Raw genomic sequence first — 25470 nt, forward strand, 5'->3', positions numbered from 1 at the left:
GCCTCCTCCCTAGTCCTTGTTGTTTTGGCTGGAAGAGCCCGGGCGGAGTTTCAGAGAAAGTCGGAGCTGAAATCGGAGCCGGCCGAAACGTGGGAAGGGGAGGAGGAAAGGGAGGAAGAGGGAGAGGAAGAGGGAGCCGAGAGGCCGGGAGAGGGAAGGATCGAGGCCGGGCACCCGGGCGGCTCCGAACCTGCCGCTTGCCCCGGGTGGGGGAGGTGGCCCCGGAGGAGCGGGAGGGCGCGGGACAGTGGGATCCTTCCCCAGAGCTGAGCAGCCGTTCCCCCGCAGCTCCCCACCGTCTTCGGTGGCCAAGAGCGCGCACCCACCCTTCCGCGGGACCTGCTCCCCTGCCAGCGACGCCCCGCGCTTCGCTGCCAACCTGGGACGTGCTTTGCGCCCCCTGCCCACGGGACCCTCGAGGCTTCCCCTTTCTTCCCGGTTTCCCGGGCTTGACCCTCCCCCAGGGAGGAAGAGGGATAGGATCGCTCCCGGAGCACCGAAACCGAGAGCGGGAGAGCCGGAGTGGGCGCTGCGCTGGGTATTGTGTGTGTGAGTGAGTAGTGAGTGAGTGTGTATGTGTGTGAGTGTGTGTGTGTACAGCCTAGCGTCTGTTTCGGAAAACGCTCAGGGGAGGTCCTGTCCCTAGGGGGCGGAGCGCAGCGGACCGAGGCCCCGACTAGGTGCTGGGGCAGAGTCCCGTGGAGCCTGATCACAGCTGGGGGCCGGCGGGACTAGGCGCTCGGCGAGGAGGCGGGCGCACTAAAAGGAGGCCCCTGCCTATAGGTGTCGAGGTGCCTCGAGAAGCAGCTCACTTGTGTTCACGTCTGCGGATCTGCAGGGCAGAGGCTCGGCTGCTAAGCCCGGGTGCGCTGCGCGGCCAGCCCACCCCGCCCACCCCGTCGGACTGGGGTGCCCGGCAGGAGAGCGAGGTCCCCACTGCTGTACAGCCGGCAGGCGTCGGCTGAGTCGGGAGCGCCCTCGCCTGCCCCTCCGCCGCCCCAGCGGAGCCAGAGAAGCGCGCAACATGAGTGGCGGCGAAGTGGTCTGCTCCGGATGGCTTCGCAAGTCCCCCCCGGAGAAAAAGTTGAAGCGTTATGTAAGTAGAGTTTCGGCCGAGGCTCCTGGGGCTACACGGGCCGCGGCTCCCGCACCTCTGCCCTGCCCTCTCGCCAGCGGCTGCAGCTAGCCGCGCTCGGGGCTGGGTCCTTCGCGTCTTTTTTCCTCTCGGCTCTTTTGGGACCGAGCCTTTATCCTCATGCCCTGGCCTCCACTTCGCCAGGTAACTTTCTTCCTCTAGATTCCAGATGCCTGCTTTGCGGGCCTCATTGGCCCAGAAGAGGGCCCGATATTTCCAGCTAAACGTCTGCTGCATGTGTTTTTATGATTTCTTTTTGCAGGGGTGGGGAGAAGAGCATTCTCCTTACCTTATATTTGTATCTAATCATTGCGGGGCTGCTGTGTACTAAATTTCCTGCACTAGGAAAACTGCTGAGGTTTGTAGAAGTCACCAGCCCTCTCTTGGGTCCGCACACCCCTTGCTTTCTCCCGAGGTGGGTCACAGGAAGCGGGCTGTGGATATGGGAAGTTGGAGTTAGAAACAAGCATCTCGAGTCCTCAGAAAGAGAAAGAATGAGAAGTTATTACGCGCCCTACCGTTTGCTTAGCAGGGGTTCACATAATTCGCGGTTTTGAATCCAGCGACATTGGAGTTTGGGCCGAGAGCCTTGGCAGTTTGCTGCGAGAGGAGGGCGCTGTGGGGAGCCTGGTGGCTGGTGTTTAGGCTCCTTGGACACGCTGTCAGGCCCCCGCAGGAGGAGACCGCTGAGGCCCGTAAGGGTTTCCGTGCTCTTTTCCCAGGCCACCAGAGTTGCTTAAACGGTATTTGTGTAATTGGTACAAGATGCCGATTATGTGTAAAAGCTGTTAGGAAAAATATTCCTTGAAAGAATCAACCTTACTTTGGTGGTAATCTGTGCCCTCTCCAGGGGTACAGGATCTTCCCCACTTCTCCCCCATTGGTTCTTTGATCGTTGCCCCGCTGCAAAGGAAAGAAATGACACTTTTGCCCTGGCATACAGAGCACATTTTTTTCTAGTAAAATATATTTCAAAAGCAAAATTTATGCCCCCTTAAATATAAATTTACTACCAAGGGGCCAACACTTGTAATGGAACCTATTTCTTGTTGAAGGATATCTACACCCAGTGTTACAATAGAATCAAGTTCATCTTAACTAGTCACTGTTTGCTTGCACAAAACGACGTGAAGTGCAACACTTGGCTTCACAGACAACTGATCAGTGAGTTTCTTGTTTATTGCCTTCTGCCAGATTTTTTTATAGACAGGTAATTCTCATTTAGAGACTGGATGTCACCAAACCTAAGAAACTTCTCCAGAGATGTTGAATCCTTCTGACTTCTTTCTCTGCACGCATCCCAGTTTGCCTTAATATCCTGTAGAGATGGTAACTTTACTCCAAAAATTTGGGACAGGCAGAGGTTCCCTGTTGCCCTGCCCTCCCACCTCACCCCACCCCCACCCCAGGTCTTAAAAAAAAAAAAGGATGCATGTGCGTAAGAAGAGGGAGTAGAGAGATAAAGAGATGTGTTTGCTTTGAGGAGGCACATTTGGGAAAGACCTAGACCTAAGTGATTTGGTTCTTGGAGGAACTAAGGAACAACACATTTGTTGGAATTGGTGGTGATACTAGAGGTTTAATGTGTTCTTTCACAGGGTCGGTCTACGGCTCTCTCAAACCATGCTGTGTGTAGGCGCCACGAGATCAGGAAATACAGTAGGAAAGAAAAAAAAAGCCCTGCCTCTTGGACTTGCACTTGAATATAACATAAACCAGGAAAAAAGTCAGCCAAGCACATCGTCTTAACAGGACCGAAAAGAAAAGGAAAGGCCAGGTTTTTAAAAAGTTATTTCATTTGCTCATCCCAATACTTTTACAAGGCCACTTTATCTCCGTTCTATAGATAAGAAAACAGTCTACAGAACTAGAATGTGGCAGAGGCAGAACTTGAACAAGGAACTCCCCAACTGGGCTATAGAAGGTTGATTCAGACTGGATCATCTCTAAATTTCCTTTCAGATCGTAATTTTCTAAGCATCTGCATTAGTCTGGAATGCAAGGGAGAGGTGGGGAGCAGGCTAGTCGGGCATTGCTAAAGAAACATAAGACCCTTCAGGTGGCTTTCTAAGCCTAAGAGAAGACGAGGTAAGTCTATGACACAGTGAGCCCCCAATGCAAAGATATTTTCAATTGTGTGCCCAAGCTGAGTGCTATATATTTTTTCTGTTTTGTGTTTTTTTTAAATAGATGTTTTGAGAAACAAACTCAGTGTAGTCTGAAACCGTGGGGACAGTTTTAGAGAAATAGTGGGCTCCTTACATTGTATTTCCACCAGGGGAAGACTCTGCCAGCAGCTGGAGGGAGGCCGAGTTTTTTTCTCGCCTGACGGAATACTAGTGTTTTCTGCACACGCTGGCGAAGTGCACGGAAATGGCCCAGGGAGACAGTGGGCGGGGCCACTCTCAGAATTGAGGGTCCAAGAAGGTGGCTGGGGTGTTGTTACAAGTTAAAATGAAGCTTGTGTGTGTTTCGTCTGTCAAGTTGAGGAGATTTGAAATTCCCAGATTATTGATCTTTTGGCTTTGGTATCCAGATCAGATCGCTTTTGTTAAAGCATCTTTGGCCCTCAAGAGCTATAGGCACGTATTCATGCATTTTTATGCTTGTTTTCTATTCGCGTAAAATCTTTATTTTCTGGCTAGAAGGACACTTCGTTGGCCACCAAACTGGCAAACTGTTGCTTGGTAATGGTTCCTAACCAACGGATTTGCTGTGAAAAGATACCTGGGTGCGTGGTGCTGTGATTGTTAGATGAGATTTTAGAAGTTTGAGCGTTGATTCTGTTGGGAAACACTTGGCCCCTGGGAGTTTGGCAGTTGTCTCACTGTTTACCGTATCTAGATAGTTGTCCCAAGGTTGATTAAGATGATCCAAGGGCTTTTAAGGGACAAAAAACTGTTTCCGTTTATCTTTAAAAGTCATCTTACCCAGCGCATTCCAGTCACAGCTCCATTTTGTGCTCACGGTCGACGGTCCGCTGAAGCAGCATCGTGTGTGCGTGCTGGGGTGTTCATCTGATGGGGCAGCTTTTCTGGAATTTTCTAAGCCGAGTGAACATGGAATGAGAGAAAGTGAGAGAAAGAAGCTAGGAGTCCTCGGTGGATTTCCTAGCCTTTTTGTCTCTTTGTAGGTTGTTCTATCTGTGTTTGCAAAAGGGTCTTGTAGGTGTTCTCATTCTCCGTGGAATTTTTAAAGTCTATTCAAAGTGGAGTGAAAGCGTACCTGCTTTCTCTCCGTTGTGCTGCTCCTGCATTGTTTCGGTCCTGCGTTATGCATTAAACAGCCGCCTTTTTTAAGGACCCGATGGAATCATACTCAGGTCACCACCTCTGAGGGATGCAGAAAACCAGTAAGCCTAGGTGGCACCCACTCCGCAGACTCGCTCAGATTTTTCAAGAGTTATTTAAAGACATATCAGCCATTTGAAATAATTGTGGCATTTTCATCGGGATGTGCCATTTCAGCTGAGATAAAATGTAAGGCTGGTCACAAAGGAGTGATTCAGGCCAGCTGGCAGTCTCCGTAACCCTGCAGGAGGGGCTGCACTCTGGCCTGCCCCGAGCCTGGCCACCAAGTTTGGGTTCCTCCACGGCCCTGCTGTCAGCGTCGGGCAGGTGTGCAGTCTCAGCAGGAGAACCTGCTTCTGAGGCCACGGCAAGGTGGCCTGTGAGCTGCCAGCCAGCCTGGGAGCAAGAACTCAGCCGGTTGGCGGGTGTGTAATCCGCACCCAGCTTGGGGCCCGCTCTTCAGCTGTCAGTTAAGAGAATGGCTCTTGTCTGGACTCCCAGTGCACACCCCCGGTGCTGGAAATGGGCCTAGAAACAGAAATAGCTTCTCTGGGTGGGCACCTGACATTTCACATGGATGGAGGGTCATGGGCAGCCAGAGCAGCAGCGTCTCCTTGGGTCAAGGACAGCCTGGGATGGGTTGTGCTCCGCATCAAGTCTCCGCTCCATTGTGTCACCGCAACCAGAGGATCGTGGGGTCTGGAAGCTCTTCCTGCCCCTTTTGGCAATTACCAGAAGCAATCAATGGGCTCTGAAGCTTTCTCTTACAGTGACTAAAGAAGCAACATTATTTTGTTGAAGACATTTTTTTTTTCTTGCAATCCTCATGCTAGTAAATATTTCACTCCAATTCCAAATGTTTTCTTTTTATGTTTTCCAGTGTGGCAGGAACATTGTTTCTGTTAACAAAGACCATCAACTACCAATTACATGAAGCCTTTATGACAGTTAGCGATAGCTAATTCTTTCCTTGTGCCTGGGTTTAATGATGAGCACAGAACTCTCCGCGTGAAACTTGCTGCATTCCTCAATCTGCTAGTTGTCTTCTGGGAGTCAGGAGTACCGACCATTGGGAAAGTGTATATAGTTTGCAGGGTAGTTTTGAGTTCTACTGATCAAAAAAGTTGTTTTAAAATGATCCTCTTTGAGAACTACACTTGGGTAATCTGGTTGACAGGGGCATTAGTTTTCCCAGTGCGTTTTGTCATCATAAGTCTGCTTTAAAAATATGGATTATAACGACAAAGCACTTTTTAAAGCTAAGTAAAACTCCATATCTTGAAGTCAACATGAGAAGTGTAGATAAGGCCTGGCCAGTGTGGCTCGGTTGGGCATTGTTGGTTCGATTCCTGGTCAGAGCACACACCTGGGTTGCAGGCCAGGTCCCTGGTCACGGTGCATGTGCGAGAGGCAGCTGATCAGTGTTTCTCTCTCCCACATCAGTGTTTCTCTCCCTCTCTTTCTCCCTCCCTTCCCCTCTCTCTAAAAATAAAATGAATAAAATCTTTTTTTAAATGTAGACGAGTTCTTGGTAATTTGTAAATTGAAAACATTATGTGTGCTGGCCCTCTGATTTTCTCACAGGGACTAACACTGGAGAAGGGAGGTAGACTGTGTAGGACTTTATTTTTGAAAGGTTTGGGGTAAACTGTGCTAACGTGTAAGGAAGCCCGGATGGAGCATCCAGACCCAGGATTTGACTTGACTTGGCCACTCTCCACGTCACCTTTTGACTGATCTCCGCCTCTTTTCTTACCTGGAAACCGGGGTGAGCAGTGGATGTACAGTCTAAACTCTTGCAGGTATCCTGTTCTTTTGTCAGACCCTTCCTCGGGAGGTAGAGGCAGATGTGGAGCTTCTTAAACAGTCCTCTTTTCTGGGAAACCAGAAACTCACTTGATGGTTCACTTAAAATAGTTGGGTGACTGTATTTAGGAACTGCTCAAGCTGAGTTCTTTGGGGACCCTGGGTGTTTTGCTTAATAGAAATGCACAGGGCAGCCGAGTTTCTGTGCTGGGTGCTGTGTCTTGAGCACCCAGGGCAGGGCCTGGCTCCGAGGAGAAGCTCGCCAGAGCTCTTGACTGAACGAATAAGCGAACAGGTATTTCTGGAGCTTCTGTAACATGCCCTGTGCAGAACACAATGCAGGCAAAAGCCCCCGCCCTGCCCTTCAGGAGTTTCTCATCTATCTGTGAGGGCAGGCGGTCATTAATGCACGTACATTTCAGTCGTTTTATAGGACGAGTTAATAAAGCCGTATGTGATTAGTCGCCAAATGAAACGATACAAATAATTGCTCAAGAGTTCAGATTGAGAGGGGAGGGGGAGGAGGCCGCCAGGGAAATGTCAGCATTGAATTTCAGGTTCAGTTCTTGCAAGAACTGAGGTACTGCTGGCAGAAAGAGCAAAATCCTAAGGGAAGCCCGATCTTCAAGGAGGAGCAAAGAATTTGAGATTAGACACCGTCGTGAAAAGGATAGTTTCGGAACACCTGAGGTTTGTACGTGGACGTTGGACGCAGCCTTCCGTCTGGTTCCAGGCGGGTCTGTTTCTGCCCCGGCTCTGATGTTCCTGGTGGGAACCTGACCGCCAGTGAATTTCATGTATCAGACTAGCAACAGACAAAGCAACTTGTTGGGTCACCTGAACTCATTAAAATTCCAGGGGACATGTGTTCCTTAAGATTTCTTTATGTCTGTTTTGAGCTAAATAATTCATTCTGGCAAGCGTTTAGTTTACAACAGAGCGGGAGCATGTTCTGGTGGGAGGGAGAATAAAAGAGCCTTTGATTCGTCTGCTTCTGAGCTCCAGCAGGAGGGCCAGCACCGCCTTGGGCTAGCCTCTTATTTTGGACTTTGGAAGCCATTTTAGCCCAGCTGTGGGAGTGCCAGCTCGTGTTGGAGGCAAGAGAATAACCCCATTGGATCACACTAAACCCCCCGTCTGAGTGTTGATGGAGGGGTTTCTCTCGTTTCACATTCCTCGCATTAACACGGTGGCTAATTTCCACAAAGTCAGAGCGCTGTCCGAGTTTGCCATTTGAACTTGGATTGAAGTCACGTTTCCGTGACTCCTTTTATCTCAGTCTGTCCATTAACCGGAGGAAACTTATCAAGTCCCAGGTCCCTTTGTTTCTTTGCTTTTGGGCTACAGGCGCGAATAAAATTAGCATTCTTTTCTTCTTTAGGTTGCTCCTGGGGGAAAGTGGCTCGATTGTGCTGTGGATTTCTGCACCCAGTGAAATAAGTAGTCTCTTCAGTTGCCAGTTCCATAGCTGGGGGAGACTTCATGAATTGTAGATGAATTCAGGCCTGTGGAATCACTGGGAAAAGTCATGTTGGGGACTGGAAGTTTTTGACCAGTCCATGCTTGTGTGTGTGAGGTCCTTAAATAATTCAGGAATGCCTTAACTGAAAAAAAAAAAAGGACACTTTCATACTTTAAGTGATTCTTTTATTCATAGGGTCAAAATCCTCCCTAACTGAAGAGACAGATTCTCATTGCTGAACGCATGTCAAGGAGACCACAGCCTGCTTTATAAGAAACAGTCGGGACTGTGCACTTAAATGCCTGCTAGGTCGTTATCGCTGTTACATTAGCTCTTGAAAAATTCTGATTACAACTTGTAGCTGCCAAGCCCCGTCCTGCAGTGTTATCTGGGGCAGAAATTTTCCATGTGGTTGTTTTTAGCAGAGCTACTACATGCAAACTGCACATGAAGATGTAAGTTGCAACGAAAAGAGCTTCTAGAAGAGGAAATGTGAGTTATCTTAACTTTTTTTCTGCCATTTAATTGTTCTTCGTGTGCGTTTCAGACATTTTTATCATATTTCTGAACTGAGTTTTCCTTTATTTTTACATGCTGGAAAGAATGCCAAATTTGTCACGAGTTTTTCTTATGGTGCTGTTTTGTTTTGAGGGCCTGCTTTTTACTTTGAATTCATACTTGGCCTAGGTAATTCCCTATGTATTAAAAAAAAACAATGTCCCAAAAGGAAAAAAAATGTGGCTACATTGTTCCGTGAATTAAAAACAATATACCAAGAGTCCAAACATTTCTTCTAAATGTAAAAAATCTTAGGTCTTTTTTTTTTGAAGGAAGAAAAATACTAAACTTTGCTTTAACTATCCTATTCATTGTTTTTCTTTTCCCTTTTTTATTTATTTTCCTTTGTTTTGACTCACGTAGTCTACATTTTTTTTGGAAACAGTATTATACACTCTTCTTTAAGAACATCCAATTCACATTGGAAAAGTGACAGGAAGATCATCTGGTCTCCAAGGGGGGGCGTGTCAATTAACATCAAGCCTTTGTAACTTTCACACCGCTTGGCTGCATTGCATAGTTGTCCTTGTTACTTAGCTATCACACAAAGTAAGCAGGTGAGTGTAATTTTAGTTGAGAGATTCACTTCTGTGAAGTGCAAAGGTAAGACACCAGCATCAGGAGAAGGCAGACAACGCAATCTATTTCTGTCGCCCTTTTTTATTATTTAATATGTCAGTGAGCCAGTTGCTCTAAAATTCTATTTGCTAACTGGTTTAAGTGGCAGAAAGGGAAAAGCATTCTTTGCTCCGTGAATCCCTACCCTCTTCCTCTTTTCCTCTTCATTTCCGCTTCTTCCTCCGTGGCAGAGAAGCCTGGCCACAAACAGCACGAAGCATGTGTGTCAGAACCGGGACACACGCATTCTTTCACCTTTGCTGTGATGGGGTCATCGAGACCAGGAGTAGTAATGGCCCACCGGCATGCAGATTGTTTTTCTCTCCTGAAATGTTTTCAGTTACTGCCGCGCTGGGAAATGCGGTCGGGCCACTTTCTGCGGAGCAGAGCCCCTCCCCAGATGACTACCTGATTAAAGAATGAAGTGCCCGCCTGGCGCGCGTTCCCAGCGCCAGTCCATCACGCATTCCCATCAGCGTCTCGGCCAGAGTCTCACGGTAGCCGAGATGAAAGTGCTTCTGGTTGGAGGGATGACCCACTTGATTGGCAGGAAAGAAGCGCTTTAATCTTTGACTCTGGGAAAGAGAAACGCCTGGTAAAAGGCCACCTCTGGTGTTTTGAATTCCAGTGGTGTTAACACAGAGCTTGACGAGGCGCCATCCCCTCATTTCACTTAGGGAGGTGTTACTTGAAGCCCCTTCCCTCTGGCGAAGTTATAATTGACCCCAAAGTGGTGCAGGAGTATTGGATTTTACAAGCTCTTCCAGACAGTTCCAGGTTTAAATGCTTGCAGTGCTGAGAAAGGGAAAAGGAATTACTGAACTAGTACAGTAAGAATGCGAAATATTTGGGAAGGTAATTTTTTCCTAGTGATGCTGTTACATAGAATCAACAACTTTCTGAGTAACCTTCACTGGACATACAGGTCATGTATCTCCAAAGAAAGAGGCACAAACTTAAATTGCTGCTGGTGAATAGTATTCTTTTATTTCCTCTCTTCGTTTAAGCAAATAGTCAAAATAGGAAAAGCAAGCCTAATACATTTTTAAATATATTTTTCTAAACAGTTTTTATAATGACCCACAGCATACAAAGTAGAAGGTGTCGACACATGATTTGTTTACAGAGAAAATGAGGGCTTCATTTATCACCCTTGGGTGTTTGTTGTAGGACTTTAATTTCCAGAGGACAAAGGTGGCCTTTGTTCTCTGTGTCTGAAAGGTGCAGCGGGGCACCTCGCACAGTCTCCTGAACGACATGACCAGATAATGGTAGAACTTTAAGCCTAAAAGTATACATTGTCAAGTCTAGCGTCTCTCAATCTTTTCGAACCCATTTCTCTCCAAGGTATTGTTTGGATGTCCTCTGACCCGTATTCCGGCTTCACTTTCTGTGATTCGTATCACCAGAACAATAGCTATATCAATACTTTTTTCCAGTTACACGTATCTCCTCCTCCCCTAGTCAAAAGTCCAACCTTCTTGTTTTATGGGGAGTGAACACCAGCCTCTGGGAGAGGCGTCGGCGGGTCCAAGGTCACACGAAGGAGCCAGCTGCCCTGGCGGAGCCACAGGTCTCACTTCCCGGGTCAGGGCCTCTGGCCGCTGAGGCAGTGTCCGTCATGAGGGATGCAGAAGACGAGGACCCAGAGAGCACTGTCTCCGCCTCCAGGAGCTCGCATCACTCGAGGGACGTGGGACGTGGGGTGCGCTCAGCGCTGCGAATGGTGTCATGATCAGTGGAGGGGGAGGCAGAGCGCTGGGAGAAGTTAGCAGAGCGAGGTGAACTCAGGGACTCTCGGAAGGATGATGAAGGTGGCAGGAGATTTCACCGGACTCCTAAGTGGGTTTTGTGCCCTTGGCGGTCCCTTCCTCCTCACCCGCCACTCATTTCTCAGGGGGGTATGGACCAGGTCCTTGTCCTCCACTCTTGTCCCAACGGCTCCCGCCATGGTCCCTGGTGACCTCCTGGTTGCCAGATCGAGCAGAACTAGATTTGAAGGTTTTGGTTCTTGTTTTTCTTGGGACTCCTGATGGAAAGAAATGACCAACCCCTTTTCTCAACATACGTCCTTTTCTGTGCCTTGCTGATACCGGGCTCTGGTTTCCTCAAGCACCGGAGTTCCTGGGGTGCTGGCGGACGCCCTGCCCTGACTGCTCTCTTCTCCCCTCTGTCCCTGCTGGTGGTTCTTCGTCTGCAGCGAGTTCCTGAACTCCTTTGGAAGTTTGTAAAAGCTCTGGGCACTCGGTTTCCGCAGAATCCTTACAAACTCACATGCAGATGTTACTGAGACCTGGCACGTCTTCTGACCTTTACAGCCCACCTGGGGGTCTTAAATGCCTCCGACTCACATGCAGGCTGAGGATCTGAAGAGTCTGTCTCCACCCATTCGCCGCTCCAGGTCTGTGGGTCTGCTTCGTAGCCTGCAGCGACTGTGAGGCAGCACCCCGCCGCAGCTCTTTCCGGCCTGTCCGGACACCCTGTCCTCGCACTGTTCCCTCTCCCTCCGTCCACCGCCGTCCCTGGGCTGGTGGCTTAGGCCAGCAGATTTTCCTTGCTGCCCCTCCCTCATTCTCGGCACTCAGTGACCAAATCCTGTTGTTGTTACCTCCCAAATGTCTCTTCCCTCATCGGACTCTCCTCCGTCGCCTAAGCTGTTTTTGCCTTTCTTCTGGATTGTCGCAAGAGCCGGTTGTCTTCCTGCTTCCATTCTTGTCCCCTCTCCAAACTGTCCTTATCACGGCCGCTAGCAGGACCTTTCTGCGCAGGGATCTGATAACACCGCGCCTCCGGCAGAAGCTGCTGGGCCGGGCTCCTTTGCTCCTGGGAGTGCCTAGTCCTCCTCTCGCTTCAAGGCTCTTTGTGACCCGGGGCACTGGTGGCCGCCTTCTCACTCCTGCTTTCCCCATCCCCATCGGCTTTCCTGGATTTGATGTCCCAAGAGGGCCCTGTGACCTCTCTCTCTGGCCTTTGCCTGTGCTTGCCCCTCCTCCAGGAATTCCTGGCTCTCTCCCTTCTCTGCTGACTTCTGTTCATTCTCCAGGGCCACACTGGGACCCTTGTGAGCTTCAGGGACTTCTGCCTTTGTGGGCCACCCTCCCCAGTGAAAAAATAATAAAAATTATATTTTGCAACCGCATCAGTATGATGATGAATATATTCCAAGCTGACCTCCTTATTATATATTTATTATTATGATACAGATGTTCCTCCACTTAGGAGGGTGTCATGTGCCGACAAACCCATAGGTTGAAAGTAATCATCTGTTGGAGATGCATTTTGTCCATCTACCCTAGCGAACAGCAGAGGTTGGCCTCGCCTACCTGAGACATGCTCAGAGCACAGTATCCAAAATCACTGGCCGCCCAGGCCCCCGCAGAGTGGGCGCTGTTGCGCCTGTGGCCCGCCTGGCTGGCTGGCTGGCTCCCCTGGCTGGCTGGCTCCCACGCTTGCCGCTGCTGTTCAGCATCCCGAGGGAGTCGTGTCCTGGTTATCGCTAGCTCGGGAAAAGATCAAAATTCACAAATCGAAGTGCGGTTTCTACTGAAGGCAGGTAGCTTTTGCACCATCGTAAAGTTGAAAAATTCTAAGTCAAACCATCGTACATTGGGGACTGACTGTATTCATTTCTTAATTCTGATTTTAAGAGAAATTAAGATTAAAACACTTTACGTGGACACCTGCAAGCCTCTGGTCCTTAGCACAGTGCCGCCTGTACCCAGCGGATACTTTGGTCTGTTAAATGGACACAAATACTTGGGAGATTCAACTGATGGATTGTGACCAGGAAGGGTGAGGAGCCCACTTAGTTATTTGTTCTGTTATGTGGCACTTCTGTAGTGGCTTGGGTAGCTTACTAAAACGATACTGAGACTGCATTTTAGTCCCTGGCAATGGAGAAATGTATGGAAAACAGGGTGATAAAAAGTATTGCGCACACACACACACACACACACACATATATATATATGCACACACATACATTTATATATTTTAAGAGCAAAAGGCATGAGATTTTCTGTGATGTCAGAAATAAATTCTGTGAGCTGTTTCACTAACACGAACATCTGCCTGTGATGTGTCTGTAGTTTTTCATGGGAGTGAGGGGTGGTCTTGCCCCCCACTGGGGACATGTGGCGGTGTCACACGGAGACATTTTCAGGTGTCACAACTAGGGGTGCTCCTGGCCGTTGGCGGGGAGGGGTCAGGGATGCTGCCAAACATGCCGCCAGGCACAGGGCAGCCCCCAAACAAAGAGTCAGCAGGGCCAAGTGTCAGTGGTGCTGAGGTTGGCGTTCTCCTAGAGGGATCCTTCCCGCAGCTTGGCTACTACATCGTGTTATGTAAACAGTTTATTTCTCCCCCCATTCCATGGGAAGCCCTCATCCAGGTGCAGGACTGTGTCCTCACTCTGGAACCAAACATTTCCTCTCCCGACTTCGGTGAGGTTGAGAAAAGCAGTCATCGGGGTGACTGAGCTTTCGAATACCAGAGGCTGGTGCTGTGTGTGACCCTCTCCCATGAGGTTATGGGATTGGCAGGATCTCTCTCAAGCTGCCTGCTGTCATTTAAGTCATTACCGAAATACTCCTTTTGCTCTTGCTAATTCTAACTAGAGTACAACCATTTGTTGTCTGGGTGGGGAGGGGGATGCTGAGTCATGTATTCATGCTTTTTATTACCTCTTGGCTTGAGTATCGCCATTCATTGTTGCAAGCCGCCCAGCTTGTTTACTTTTTATAAATTACATGTAATCACTCCCCTTGCAGGTCTGGCTGCTGTAATTGGCAGTAGCCACGGAGCAGGGTGGACGGGTCTGCGATTGTGCTGATGCCTCACATTCGGTTCCTGTCTTGCTCTCCGAGCTTTCTTGCCTCTTCCTTCTGTGTTTTAAAGGGAAGGTGAACAGAGAACCACCCCCGTGCTCTCTCTTCTCAGATGCCCGATCATCCTTGCTTAAAGCCTGGTAGAGTCCCTGTGTCCTTTGGTTTAGGGAGAGTCAAGGGTTTGGGCCAGTGGTCCTCAGACGTCAGTGTGTTTCGTAATCACCTGGGTCACTTTCCTTTTTTTTTTTTTGAGAGGACATAACTTCTAAAATGAAGAACTTTTTTCCCGCCCACTTCTTTTCATTCACTTTTTTTTTTAAATTAAAGTATACTTGCCGTACAATATTAGATAAATTTCTGGTGTACAATTTAGTTATTCAACATTTCTATCCCTTTGAATCGATCACTGTGATGAGCCTAGTAAATCTAGGCGGAGGTCCAGAGAACTACATTCTCTAATCCGGACTCCTGCGGAAGCTGTGTGGGTGGTCCTCCCATTGCACTGGGAGAAATCCGGAGTTGGGCGTGGAGGGAAAAAGAGAGAAGGAAGGAAATCCGATGGAAGTATATACGTACCAGTAGCCTAGGGAGACGAGGACCCAAATTCGGGAAGTCATTTAGCCCCTCTTCTGGGAGATAAGGGAAATACACTATAACATTTAAAAAGGTACGTGCTTGGTGTTTTCTAGCAATGATGTGGAGCATACCGTCTCCTGGTGACACAGTCCGAGGACGACAGAAGTGAAAGGGACCTTTTAGAAGGGTTAGACGATGAGAAAGCACCTAACCATTGCTGGGAAGCTCTAAGGGCGCTGGTAACTCAGAGAAGGTGTTATGTAGGTATTGATTTAAAAAGGAGTGTAGCCCTGGCTGGCGTAGCTCAGTGGATTGAGCGCGGGCTGGGAACTAAAGTGTCCCAGGTTCAATTCCCAGCCAGGGCCCATTCCTGGGTTGCAGGCCATAACCCCCAGCAACCGCACATTGATGTTTCTCTCCCTCTCTCTCCCTCTCTCTCTCCCTCTCCCTCTCCCTCTCCCTCTCTCTCTCTCTCTCTCTCTCTCCCCTCCCCTTCCCTCCCTAAAAATGGATGAATAAAATCTTTAAAAAAAAAAAAAAAGGAGTGTACGTTCCTGAATCAAGACTTTATAAATGACTTAATGAAGAAGAGACTTGGAAGAGGATTAGCTGTTCACCTGCGCGCTGGTTATGCTGGTTATTGGATCTGAAAGCATATTATTGAAATAGAGTCCAGATTTCCTGGGCTAGTTCTGGTTTCAAACATTCTTTCCCACTGTCTTTGTTACACCTGTGTCTGGTCGGCCCCAGTTTTTAGTTAGTCGAGATGTTTTTGCTTTGTAAGAACACCAAAGCAGTTGTATTTGACTAAAGAAGTTCTCTTGCTTCCCTCTCTGTCTGTCTCTCTCTCTGTTTCATATACGTGTTCTAATCTCTTTTAACCTAAACTTTGATTTTAAAATCCATTTTAGAGAAAGAAAGTGAAAGAGTGAGATAAGCAAGAGAGACCGTTTTAGAAAACTGATCAAGAGGTGGAGCCGAGTTGAAGTGGTTGCCTAATCCTAGCAGAGGACTGAAGTGAAGGGTTTTCTTTCCAATGATCTACTGAACGCACTCCGTTTCTAGAAAGATGTATTGTTTTTTGACATATTATTTTCTTAGGGAATCTTTAAGACTTCTTTCAATTACCTTGCAGAAAGATCTTGACACACGCCTTGCCAAAAGTGAGAGGAATTTGGGGATTACTTATAAAACATCTCTAAGTCTGTCATTAGCTTTCGTTAAATCATTCTTGACCCTGTTCTGTCTCAGTGTCAAAGTGCTCATTTTCACATTTACTTTACCTTAACCATCTCTGTGTCCACGTGTTTGTTTCCCTGCGAGGAGCCTGGATTATACTGTAGGACTTTTCATCACTAGCATGCTAACCTTTCCCCTCTCCCTTCCCCTGTGTGCCCTTCCACGCTCTCTCCCTTCTCCGATTCTCTGCATCAGCCTTAGGTACTGTACCATGCCCGTCTGCCTGCAAGGTCTTACAGGATCTTCCTGTCTCCTTCGTAAGTGTCGAGTGTCCTTATTGTTATTTTTTAAATAGCTTTTTATTTTCCAATTACAGTTGACATACAATATTACATTAGTTTCAGGTATACGGCATAGTGATTAGTATTTTTATAACTTACAAAGTAATCACCCCGGTAAGTCAAGTACCCATCTGACACCGTACACGGTGGTTACAGGGTTATTGATGGTAACTCCGTATGCTGTGCTTTGCAGCCCTGTGGCTGTTTTTATAACCAGCCATTTGCGTATCTCCGTCCCTGCCCCATTTTCACCCAGCCCCACAGCTCCCCTCCCATCCGGCAGCTGTGAAAATGTCCTCTGTATACGAGTTTGTTTGATTATTTCGTGTCTTCGATTCCACGTATAAGTGAAATCATATGGCATTGGTCTTCTTCCATCTTGCGTATTTCATTTAGCATGATTTCCCCTAGGTTAATCTATGTTGTCACAAACGACAAGATTTTGTTCTTTTTTTATGGCTGAGTTGTAGTCCGCTGTGTCTACAGACCACCTCTTCTTTACCCCGTCCTCTCTCAGTGGGCACTTAGGCGGCTTCCGTGTCTTGGCTATTGTCCATCATGCTGCAGAAAAGTGGAATTGCTAGGTCCTTCTTTGTCTGCTGTTGTGGCCTTTGTTTTAAAGTCTGTTTTGTCTGGTGTAACTATTGCTACCCCAGTTTTTTTGTTGTTGTTTCCATTTACATAAAATAGCTTTTTCCATCTCTTCACTTTCAGTCTGTGTCTTTCAACCCGAAGTGGGTATCTCGTAGACAGCTTCTGGAAGGGTCTTGTTTTCTTGTCCATTTCGCTACCCTGTGTCTTTTGATCACAGCATTTAACCCATTTTCCTTTAAAGTAATTATTCTGATAGGTACCTCGTTATTGCCCTTTTATTACTCATATTTTCAAATCATTTTCCCCCCTTCTGCTTGAAGAAGTCCCTCCAACATTTCTCGTAACACTGGATTGGTGGTAATGCCCTCCTTAGCCTTTTCTTGTCTGGGAGGTTCTTTATCTGGCCTTCCCCACCCCGCCATCTTGACCTGAAGTCCGTCATTACTGTGGTTGTATGCAGTCCTGTGCCACGCCCTCCCCCTGCACCGGCAGTCCCGGTATGTTGGGTTAGGAGATCACTTGGCTGCTGAAGTGAATACTAGACGGTCTGCTGCTGATGGTGGTGGAGGCTCAGAACCAGCTTCTGCTGTTTGCTCTGGTGACCGGCAAGGGCTCGCCTCCTGGACCCCTGCCCAGCCCAGGGGACGAAGGCTGGGCTCCTGACTCGTGCTCTTCCCTGCTGGTAACCTCGCTTTCTTGCTCGCGTGTGTGCTTTAAGCCATACACTCGGTAAACCTCTTTTCTTCTCAGTAGTTCTGATTATTTTTTCAGATTTTTTTTCTACAGTTTATTCTGACTCACCTGTTGTTTAACCTGGTGATAGACGTTTCCAGTGAGTATTTATATTGGCTGAGAACAAGTATAAATGCTGAGGGAGACCCATACGTTAAATAGTCATCCAAGGGCAGCATCCAAAAATAGAGCTTAACTTTTCAGTGGCAGTATTTTTATGTCTACTGGTTTGGGTTTAATGTATAGAAAAAATGTTTTAAGTACTAAGTAAGCAGATTTATGGTTCTTTGCATAAGTTAATAAGGAAAATGTTTGTTTCATTAATTATATAAGGCTTATCATTAAAGTTAATATATGTATTTAGCCTAATAATTGTATTATTACTTAAATTTGAATAGAAAGTATACATGGATTCACTTAAAATTCATAGTGTGTTGGTACTCTGATTATTTCTGTGTTTTAAGGTATAAAGGTATTTTTAATACTCAACATATATGTTTAACATCTCCCTACTTATTTCAGTGATTCTTAAGCAACTAAAAGATACTCTCTTAAGATAGTTTTTATGCACACTAAAGTTTTTAGTAAATGCTGTTTTTATTCCCAAGCTGGAGAAATAATTGTATGTTGAGAAACCCATTTTTTTACTAAGGGAAATTGGAACATGGATATGGAAATATTTTTAATCTTTCAAATAAGATTCCAGCCTTAGAAGCATCCTGTCTGTTTTCAAATAGAGTCTGTTGTGTTTCTAAACCATGTGTTTCCAAAGCAGAATACATTTTCATAACTTGGGAGATTTTCATTGAAATGGTTGAGGAGAAGAAAATGATTCAAGGAAGATGAAGGCCAGTTTTTCTTAAAGTAATGAAAGGAGAAAAACTTCCATTCCTGTTTCTATTCTTAATGAGAAACATGAGGCTGTAGAAAACTGAAGCTTTGGGAACACCCCGAGTCCCGGGCAAGTTGTCTGTAGCAGGCAGGGGCAGGTGGGACACAGGTTGCCTGGCAACCCAGCGCCGGCCATTCCCTATCTGTCATATCCACCTCCTTCTTCAGTGGGTTGGTGTCACTTCTTTCATTTTATTTTATTTTATTTTATTTTATTTTATTTTTTTATTGATTTGAGAGGGAGAGAGAAACATCAATTTGTTGTACTTTTTTGTGCATTCATTGGTTGATTCTTATATGTGCCCTGACTGGGGGTTGAACCTGCAAACTTGGCATACCAGGATGACACTCTAACCAACTGAGCTACCTGCTCAGGGCCTGGACGTGTGTGTACTTTCTAAAATTCAAACACTTGACATTCTAAGAACATTTTAGCTGCCTCTCAGAGCAGTGGCAGTATGGCGAATTCACCCCAGTCTCTCTTACTATTTTTATTTTTATTGGAGATAAAACACATAACATAAAACTTACCAGCACCTCTTGGGAAGGTGTGCCCCTCACCTGTACGTGCTCCGTGCTCCGGCACTGCAGTAGGAAGTTAATTATGTGGGATTTGCTCGCCTGCTCTACACTGGAGAACCTACTTCAGTACACACTGGAAGTCCCACACCCCTTTCTGCCCCTGAGGAGAAATTCCTGCCTGATCGTAGGTTCAGTGCTCAGCCTAATCTTGAGCATCTGACAGTGAGTCACCCCGGCTAGGTGTGTAATCCCATTTATACTTTCCTTTCAACCTCCCTTTAATTTTTAAACTTAAGATACTGGGCCCCGATTTGCTTCCTAAGGTCTGGTGAGCTGGGGCCTAATTTAGGAACTAGGAGATGTTGAGTTTGGGGTTTTGTGTTTTTTTTTGAACTAGCACTTTCTGTTCCACTGAAAACGAAGCTGCAGTTTTAAAATTCAGACTATGTGTGGAATGTCTGTGTGGACGAAGAAACAAGTGCATGCTTTTGCAGGGCGGCAGGGAGAAAGAAGGAAGGACAGTTTTTAAACAGTCTTTATTTTGTGGGGGAAATCCTGAGATTTTTTTGGGGGGGGGGGGATTATGTACAAACCAAAAAGGAGGACGTTTTTGATACCTTTGTGTACACAAAAGAAATACTTGATATTAGGCTAAAAAGATAATTGTTCCGTAGCTTTGTTAACTGGATAGCTCGCCCAGTTCTGCTTTTAATTCCAGTCACCATTCTCTCTCCAGCGGGAACTGTTACTTCCATATCTTCATTTGCAGGCTGAAAAGTATTTCACGGAGGAAATTCTTTAAAAAGAATACTTGCAAAGTGGCTTGGAATCTTTAAGGTACTTTGAATATAGTGCTAAAAAAAGTGTAAATCGCCACACTTACACTTTTATACCAAGAGAGTAATACGGGGATGGGAGCGACTTGAACATCGAAATACTTATTTTTGAAGACAGCATACATCTGAGCAAAGCCATTCTCCCCAAATGCTTGCTTAGGACCGGCCGTCTCGGAGCCAGCAGTAATCTCACGGAGCAAGTGCTTGGCACGCCTGTGTTAACCTGCGCAGGTTCAGTTCACACAAAGAAAGGGAGGGTGGGGTTACGAGATGGGAGCACCTTGTGAGCCTCATTAACATATTTGGAAGAACTGTACTTGAACATTGGCCAGCTTAGCCTGGCTACGTGGAGGCCTGCCAGTGAGCAATGGGAATTTCTGAGAGGGTTGTGCAGATTGCAGCCTGTAAAATGCTTCCTTTTTCTTCTTGGAGGGGAAGCATTTTAGAAGACCCCACGTAGGATATTTCCCTTACTCTCCCAACGTTTTTTATTTTTTGAAACCTGCAGAAATCTTGGGTCTTCGCTTTCACCACATTGTGTGTTTTTTTGTTTTGTGTTGTTTTGTTTTGTTTGTTTGTTTGTTTTGCAATACGTACCATAGGACTTGTCTCACAAACAGCTTTTGGTAATCTCTCCTGGGTGATTGTGAGCTCCTTCCCAGCCCGTTTTTTGTCTTTGCAGAATTAGTCCTGAAGCTCTTCCTGGGAGCCCCGGGGGGAGCCTCTTCCACAGGCTCGCTGTGCAAACATGCGCAGTAGGAGTGGGACAGGTGGGATGGGCTAGGGTGCCCGCAGAGCCCACTGCTGCCCAGCAGACCTCACATCCCACAGACACCGGCCTGGCTCAGCTCTGGGTGGAGTACAGAGCTGGTCTTTTCAAGGTGCCCCTTTTGTGGCCTGTGTCTGTCCCTGTCAGAAATACTCTTTTGACTTTGCGTTGACACCTGCCCAGCTGAAACCACAACTTGAGGTTCTAAAACTAACCAAAGGCGTAGCCGATTGAAACCAGGGGTTCTCAGACACTCTGTTGTATCGGGTTTCAAGGGTGCACTGATGAGGCAGTGCCTGTGTGTGGTCCTCTAGTTCTCTTCTGCGGGGCAGGACAGGGGAATATTCGCAGCACCAGGGAGCTTTTTCAAAAACCACCTTGATTTTTTCCCTCCTGTTTACCTACTGCCGTGAGAGGTGGGTAGGGGTGACAATGTAATGAGGTGGCATTTGACTCTAGAGTCTGAGGAAGTCCTGGGAGCTTGCCATGGCATTGTAGTTTCCGTAGTGTAGGCTCATTTTCAACCACGCCTCGCGCTTACTCTTGGGAATGGAAAGATACAGCCTGGTGATAGCAACTCCCACTGCTCCTGTCAAAGGTTTTGAGATAATATGTTAGGTGTACATGTAACAGGATTGCCAGAAGAGGGTTCCCCTCTCCCCCGCACCCCACCCCAACTGTGGCCTTGCTTCTTTCCTTTGTGTCTGTATAGGTAGTTCTTACGATTGACTTTTTAAAATCACAAAAATGGAGTCTCAAAAACAGGAAAGACCACATTTGATCATACCTGTTAAAAAACACTTTTTAAAAAATGAGAACCTAGGAAAGAACTCTGGTGCATTAAACCAAGCCCTAAATTTTCTAACAGGTGTTGTAATGAGTGTATATATTTATATGTCATATGCCAGTCGCATGTGTAGATAAATATATATATTTATGCTTTTTATAAAAAGCATATTTATGCTTTTAAAAGCATATATACATATGCTTTTACATTTCTAGACTGAGTTCTTAAATTTCAACTGGCTTTTGTGGCACTTTACTGATTAACTTGTAACTTTGTTAATGTTTCGGTGATAATTATACTTGCACAATCATTGTCTACTCTAAACTAATTACAATGATTCTTCATAACTTTTTTACCCCAGTTGATCCGCAATAGCCTGTATACAAGAAGAAACGTGCAGGTGACTGTCATCGTGTAACTCGAGAAGCACTGGAGGGTTAATGATCACCTTTGATTTCCATTTTAGTATTTTCCATTCTTATTATAAAATGTTAACTACTGTATCTGTGGAGCTTCTCTATTGTGTTGGTTTATCGTATTATAGGAATACTTATGACACGTTTACCAGTTTCACTGTGTAGTACATCTTCCACATCTCTTTTAGATATAAAATCTTTCTCAAACAAGTGCATGCACGAAACTGAAACAATTTATTCAAGTCATACAACCACACTAGTGAAACTTGAATTCTGGCACTGGGCCCACATCTAAGCAAACAGAATGTGCGTGTGGGAAGAAGATGCTAATCATCGATAATCTCTCTGTAATGAGTTAATATTTTTAGGTCCAAATATGACTTATTCAGTAAGTATCCAAATTAAAAAAAAAAAACTAAATGCAATGTAAATATTGACTTTTGTGTCCCTTTTAATTTTAATGACTCAGTAAGTTCATATTTGCGGAAACACATAGAATAAGTTTTATTAGTTTTTGTGTCCTTCGTACTTGACTCATAAAGTAGAAGGAGAGAGGAGTGAATGAAGAGGCTGCCTTCAGCTGCAGCGAGGTCTAGCTCCTGTAACCATTGTTCCCCTCCGGCTTGTCTCTGTCAGCTGGCTCCCCAGCTCCTGGCTTATTTACATATGTTCTCCACCGTGCAGACTGGCCTGTCCTGTTCGGTGGGTTTGTTACAAACTGCGGAGTTGAGGAAGTGTGTGATAACGTTTTAAATGGCGTTAGCAGTTAAACAGCGTTTGCAGCTGTTCACTGCAGTGATGTTGCAGAGGGCCCCAGCTGTCAGGTGTCCCAGGGTCCCCAGGGTGTTCTTGGGGGGCCCTTTCCGTTTTCTCTGAGTAACAGGAAATAAATGTGGAACTGTAGGACTCCGCGGCCGGAGGACCACTCCTTTATCCAAATGACATCAGCGTGCCACGCCTGATACTGAAAGTAGATGTTAACCGTCCGTTAATGAGTTCTGCGCACAGACTGAAACCAGCGCACCAAACCCTCATCCGTCCGTGTTCGGTGTGAAAACAGTGAGGGGCAGAGGTAGCTGGGAGGGTCCTGTTCCCCTCCTGCCTCCTCGCTGGGTGACCAGACCAGGTTCCCACGTGCTTTGCGGATGAGCACTTCCTGTTCGCTGCACAGTGCGGGTTCCGCCGATGGGTGGTGCCTCGCGCGCATCCCCGGCCATAGGGTGATTGCTTTTTCTGACGCGTCCCCGTCCCTGTGCGTTCAGCCTCACGAAGGGTGTGCCCAGCCCTCTGGGGGGCTGCGTGCCCCCTTCACTGCTGTGTATGCCCCTCCCAGGCTCACGTTGCATCGGGCCCCCAGGGGGAAGTGGGGATCTCCTGGTGGGTGGAGAAGTCTTTACTGGGAAGCTTCCCCAAACCGCATGGGGCCTCCGAGGTTCCAGGTTCGCAGGTGTTCCAGGGGTCAAAGGTTGTTGGGTCCCCCTAGAGAGATGGCCGTGACCTCCTGCTGCCACGTGATGCTCTGCAGCCTGTCACTCTCTTACCTGTTCAGTCTCGGGGCTTTTCCTTGAGCAGAAGGATGGAGGAACCCTAACTTAGAAGGTCTCAGTTTAGCAGCAACCCACTTTTTTCCCACGAGTCACTCTTAATTCAAGATATCCTCAAAAATGTGGTCACTTCTGTAAGTCAGGCAGGTTGCAGCCTACTTGATTGATTGATTGATTGATTGATTTTTGGTATCTTGGGTTAAATGATTTTAGAGAGTAGACGAGGAAATGGCTCTTTCATGAATGTTTGTGCAAATGCTCTAACCTCACATGAATGAATCCTGACCTACAGACAGAAGCTCCATTTGCATAAGCAGATTCGCCCCTCTGTAGCCTACTCTGAAATAATGAGGAAAGAACAACCCCATATATATCACATACTTTTTAAAATCACAATTCAGAGTTGGGCAAAGTTTCAAACAGGTCACGTTCTTCTGACTTTCTAAAAAAGATGCTTTTGCTGTTTTAAATTTGCTTTCACTGTTTGAGATCAAAAATACGTTTTTCTATTCTGACTTTTTCGTTTTGAACTGAAGGCTAAAAAACCTACATCCATGGAATGACTGTCTTTTTCAGCGGCTGCCTATTGGGGTTTATGATCAGAGGATTGTGAAACCTTTAGAGAACAAAATGGAACGTGAAGTTAGGTTTAGGACAAGGAACTCTGCTTGAATATTGCAAAAATAGCAAAAAAAATGTTTTAAAAGAATGAATAACTGGCAACACAGACACTTCTTCCTGTAAGTTCCTTTTTCCCCAAGTCCTTGCCATCGTGCTAAAAAAGTTTTCTTGTGAGTTGATTTTTCTCAGAATCCTGCTGCTTACTTACTAGTAAGAATTTTCTCATGTGCCAAAGTTTTGTTTTTCATGTGATTTCTGCAGCCATTTGAGTTTTACTAAAAATATTTTTTCAAGCGCAGTGGTAAAAGTTAATGACAATAAGCCAAAAGGAAAATTTAATACAAACTTCTGTACAGTGTAGTTATAGTGACTTGGAGAAATTAAATGCGTTACCCAAGATAAATGGCGTTAGAGTACTGTAAGAGGAATATTGATTCTAACTAAAGTATGAGTACTTATTTACTTATTTCCAGTTCCAAAGACTGTATTTTTTTTACTTTCTACCTCATCTTTTCCCCAAAGATGTGTATATTTAAAGATTTCTCTATCAGGCTAACACAAGGTGAAGCCATAGTTCCTTTGGGGCTAATTAAGCAGGAAGATAAAAATGCAAGTTTTTCGGAGGGGGCAGTTGGACTTCGTGAGCAATAGCATACCTTAGAACGTGCAGGAAAGCAACTGAATGCTTTCTCAGGGCTGGTTGGTGTTCTGCATCTCTCAGTCCGATGGGAAGAATAAATCATATTAGGTACTACTATTACAACAACATGGTGATGTAGCCATCCCATTGTTCTTGTTGAGAAATGATTTCAGAAAGACTCCACAGCACCGTGCTTGGCAGCTCGCTCTGACTGTCTGAGTTCCTGGGAGGATCTACTGTGTGTGTTTGCCCTGTGAATCTTACCGTGGCCTTTGACCAAAAGTAATAAAATGTTACCTGACTTGGTATATCAGTCAGGATTCTCTCCGTTGGAAGCAACAGACACCTCTGGCTACTTTCATTAGCAAAGGGCTTCTTCATTAAGCCGAAACTAGGTAGCTTGCAGTATGGAACGAGGAGCAATGCCACCCAGCTGGTCCCAGGAACACACTGCTGCCTGTGGGCCGTGGCTGCAGGTCCAGCTCTCCCACTGCCGTCACCAGTGACGCTGGACACTAAATGCCGCCATTGCAGCCTCTGGAGGCTGCACACTCCCTGCCGCCCCCTCACCCAGGTTTCTGTTTACTTCTTCTTGTGCCCTGTAACTCAGCGGTCCCCCGTCTCCGGTCCCCAACCTCCCGGTCGGGGCCTGGTAGGAACTGCACAGCAGGAGACGAGCTTGAATCATCCCCCAAACACGCCCCTCCACCTCCACCCCAGTCCGTGGAAAAGTCGTCTTCCACAAAACCAGTCCCTGGTGCCAAAGAGGTTCGAGGCCGCTGTTGTAACTGCTTGAGATTCCAAGCCTGGGATGGGTTTGTTTGTTGGAGCCGGGGGACCCAATCACGTGCTCGTCCCCTGTGGCAAGGACGGCTAAGAAAACGATGATCTCTCATTTGCTGCTTTGGAGTAGCAGGGTTAATGATTTTCCAGACGTGGGAAGGGGAGTTCAGATGCTGGTCAACCTAAGAGGGCCATAGGAGCCTACTGTCCCTGGCATAGCAGAGGATTAAAACTACAGACAATAGCCACACTCCTGCTGTACTCAAAATAAATGTCCACTAACGGTAGGCATGAGGGGAAGATGTCAGAGCAAAACGTGCAGTTTCTCAGTGATCCCATCACAGCGGCCTGCACACACAAAGAGGAAGCACTCTGTTTATGGAGCAGCTGTTAGGTGCTGGGTGGTGGTGGGTTTTCGGGGTTTTGGTGGGTTTTTTTTATTTTTCATCTCTAGTCCACACGACAACCTTGAAAAGTAGACCTCATTGCCCACAGTTTTACAGAGAGAGAAACTGATGCTGTGAGTCACTTCCCAAATTTACAT

General features: G+C 46.6%; 1 protein-coding gene across 4 annotated transcripts in view; it reads left to right on the plus strand.

Annotated features, from left to right (window-relative positions):
* The first annotated feature begins 55 nt into the window (after positions 1 to 55).
* GAB1 (GRB2 associated binding protein 1) overlaps positions 56 to 25470 on the plus strand; it is a 114901-nt gene continuing 89486 nt past the window's right edge. The window contains exons 1-2 of one of the 4 annotated variants that reach the window (XM_036031842.1): positions 56 to 538; positions 839 to 1096. In XM_036031842.1, the coding sequence (XP_035887735.1) occupies positions 1025 to 1096 (72 nt within the window). In that variant the 5' untranslated portion in view covers positions 56 to 538; positions 839 to 1024. The remainder of the gene's footprint in view (positions 539 to 838; positions 1097 to 25470) is intronic. The other 3 variants (XM_036031844.1, XM_036031843.1, XM_028520527.2) reach the window with 3 other exon arrangements.

The sequence above is a fragment of the Phyllostomus discolor genome, chromosome 8 (genome assembly GCF_004126475.2).
Source record: "Phyllostomus discolor isolate MPI-MPIP mPhyDis1 chromosome 8, mPhyDis1.pri.v3, whole genome shotgun sequence".
Taxonomy (NCBI): domain Eukaryota; kingdom Metazoa; phylum Chordata; class Mammalia; order Chiroptera; family Phyllostomidae; genus Phyllostomus; species Phyllostomus discolor.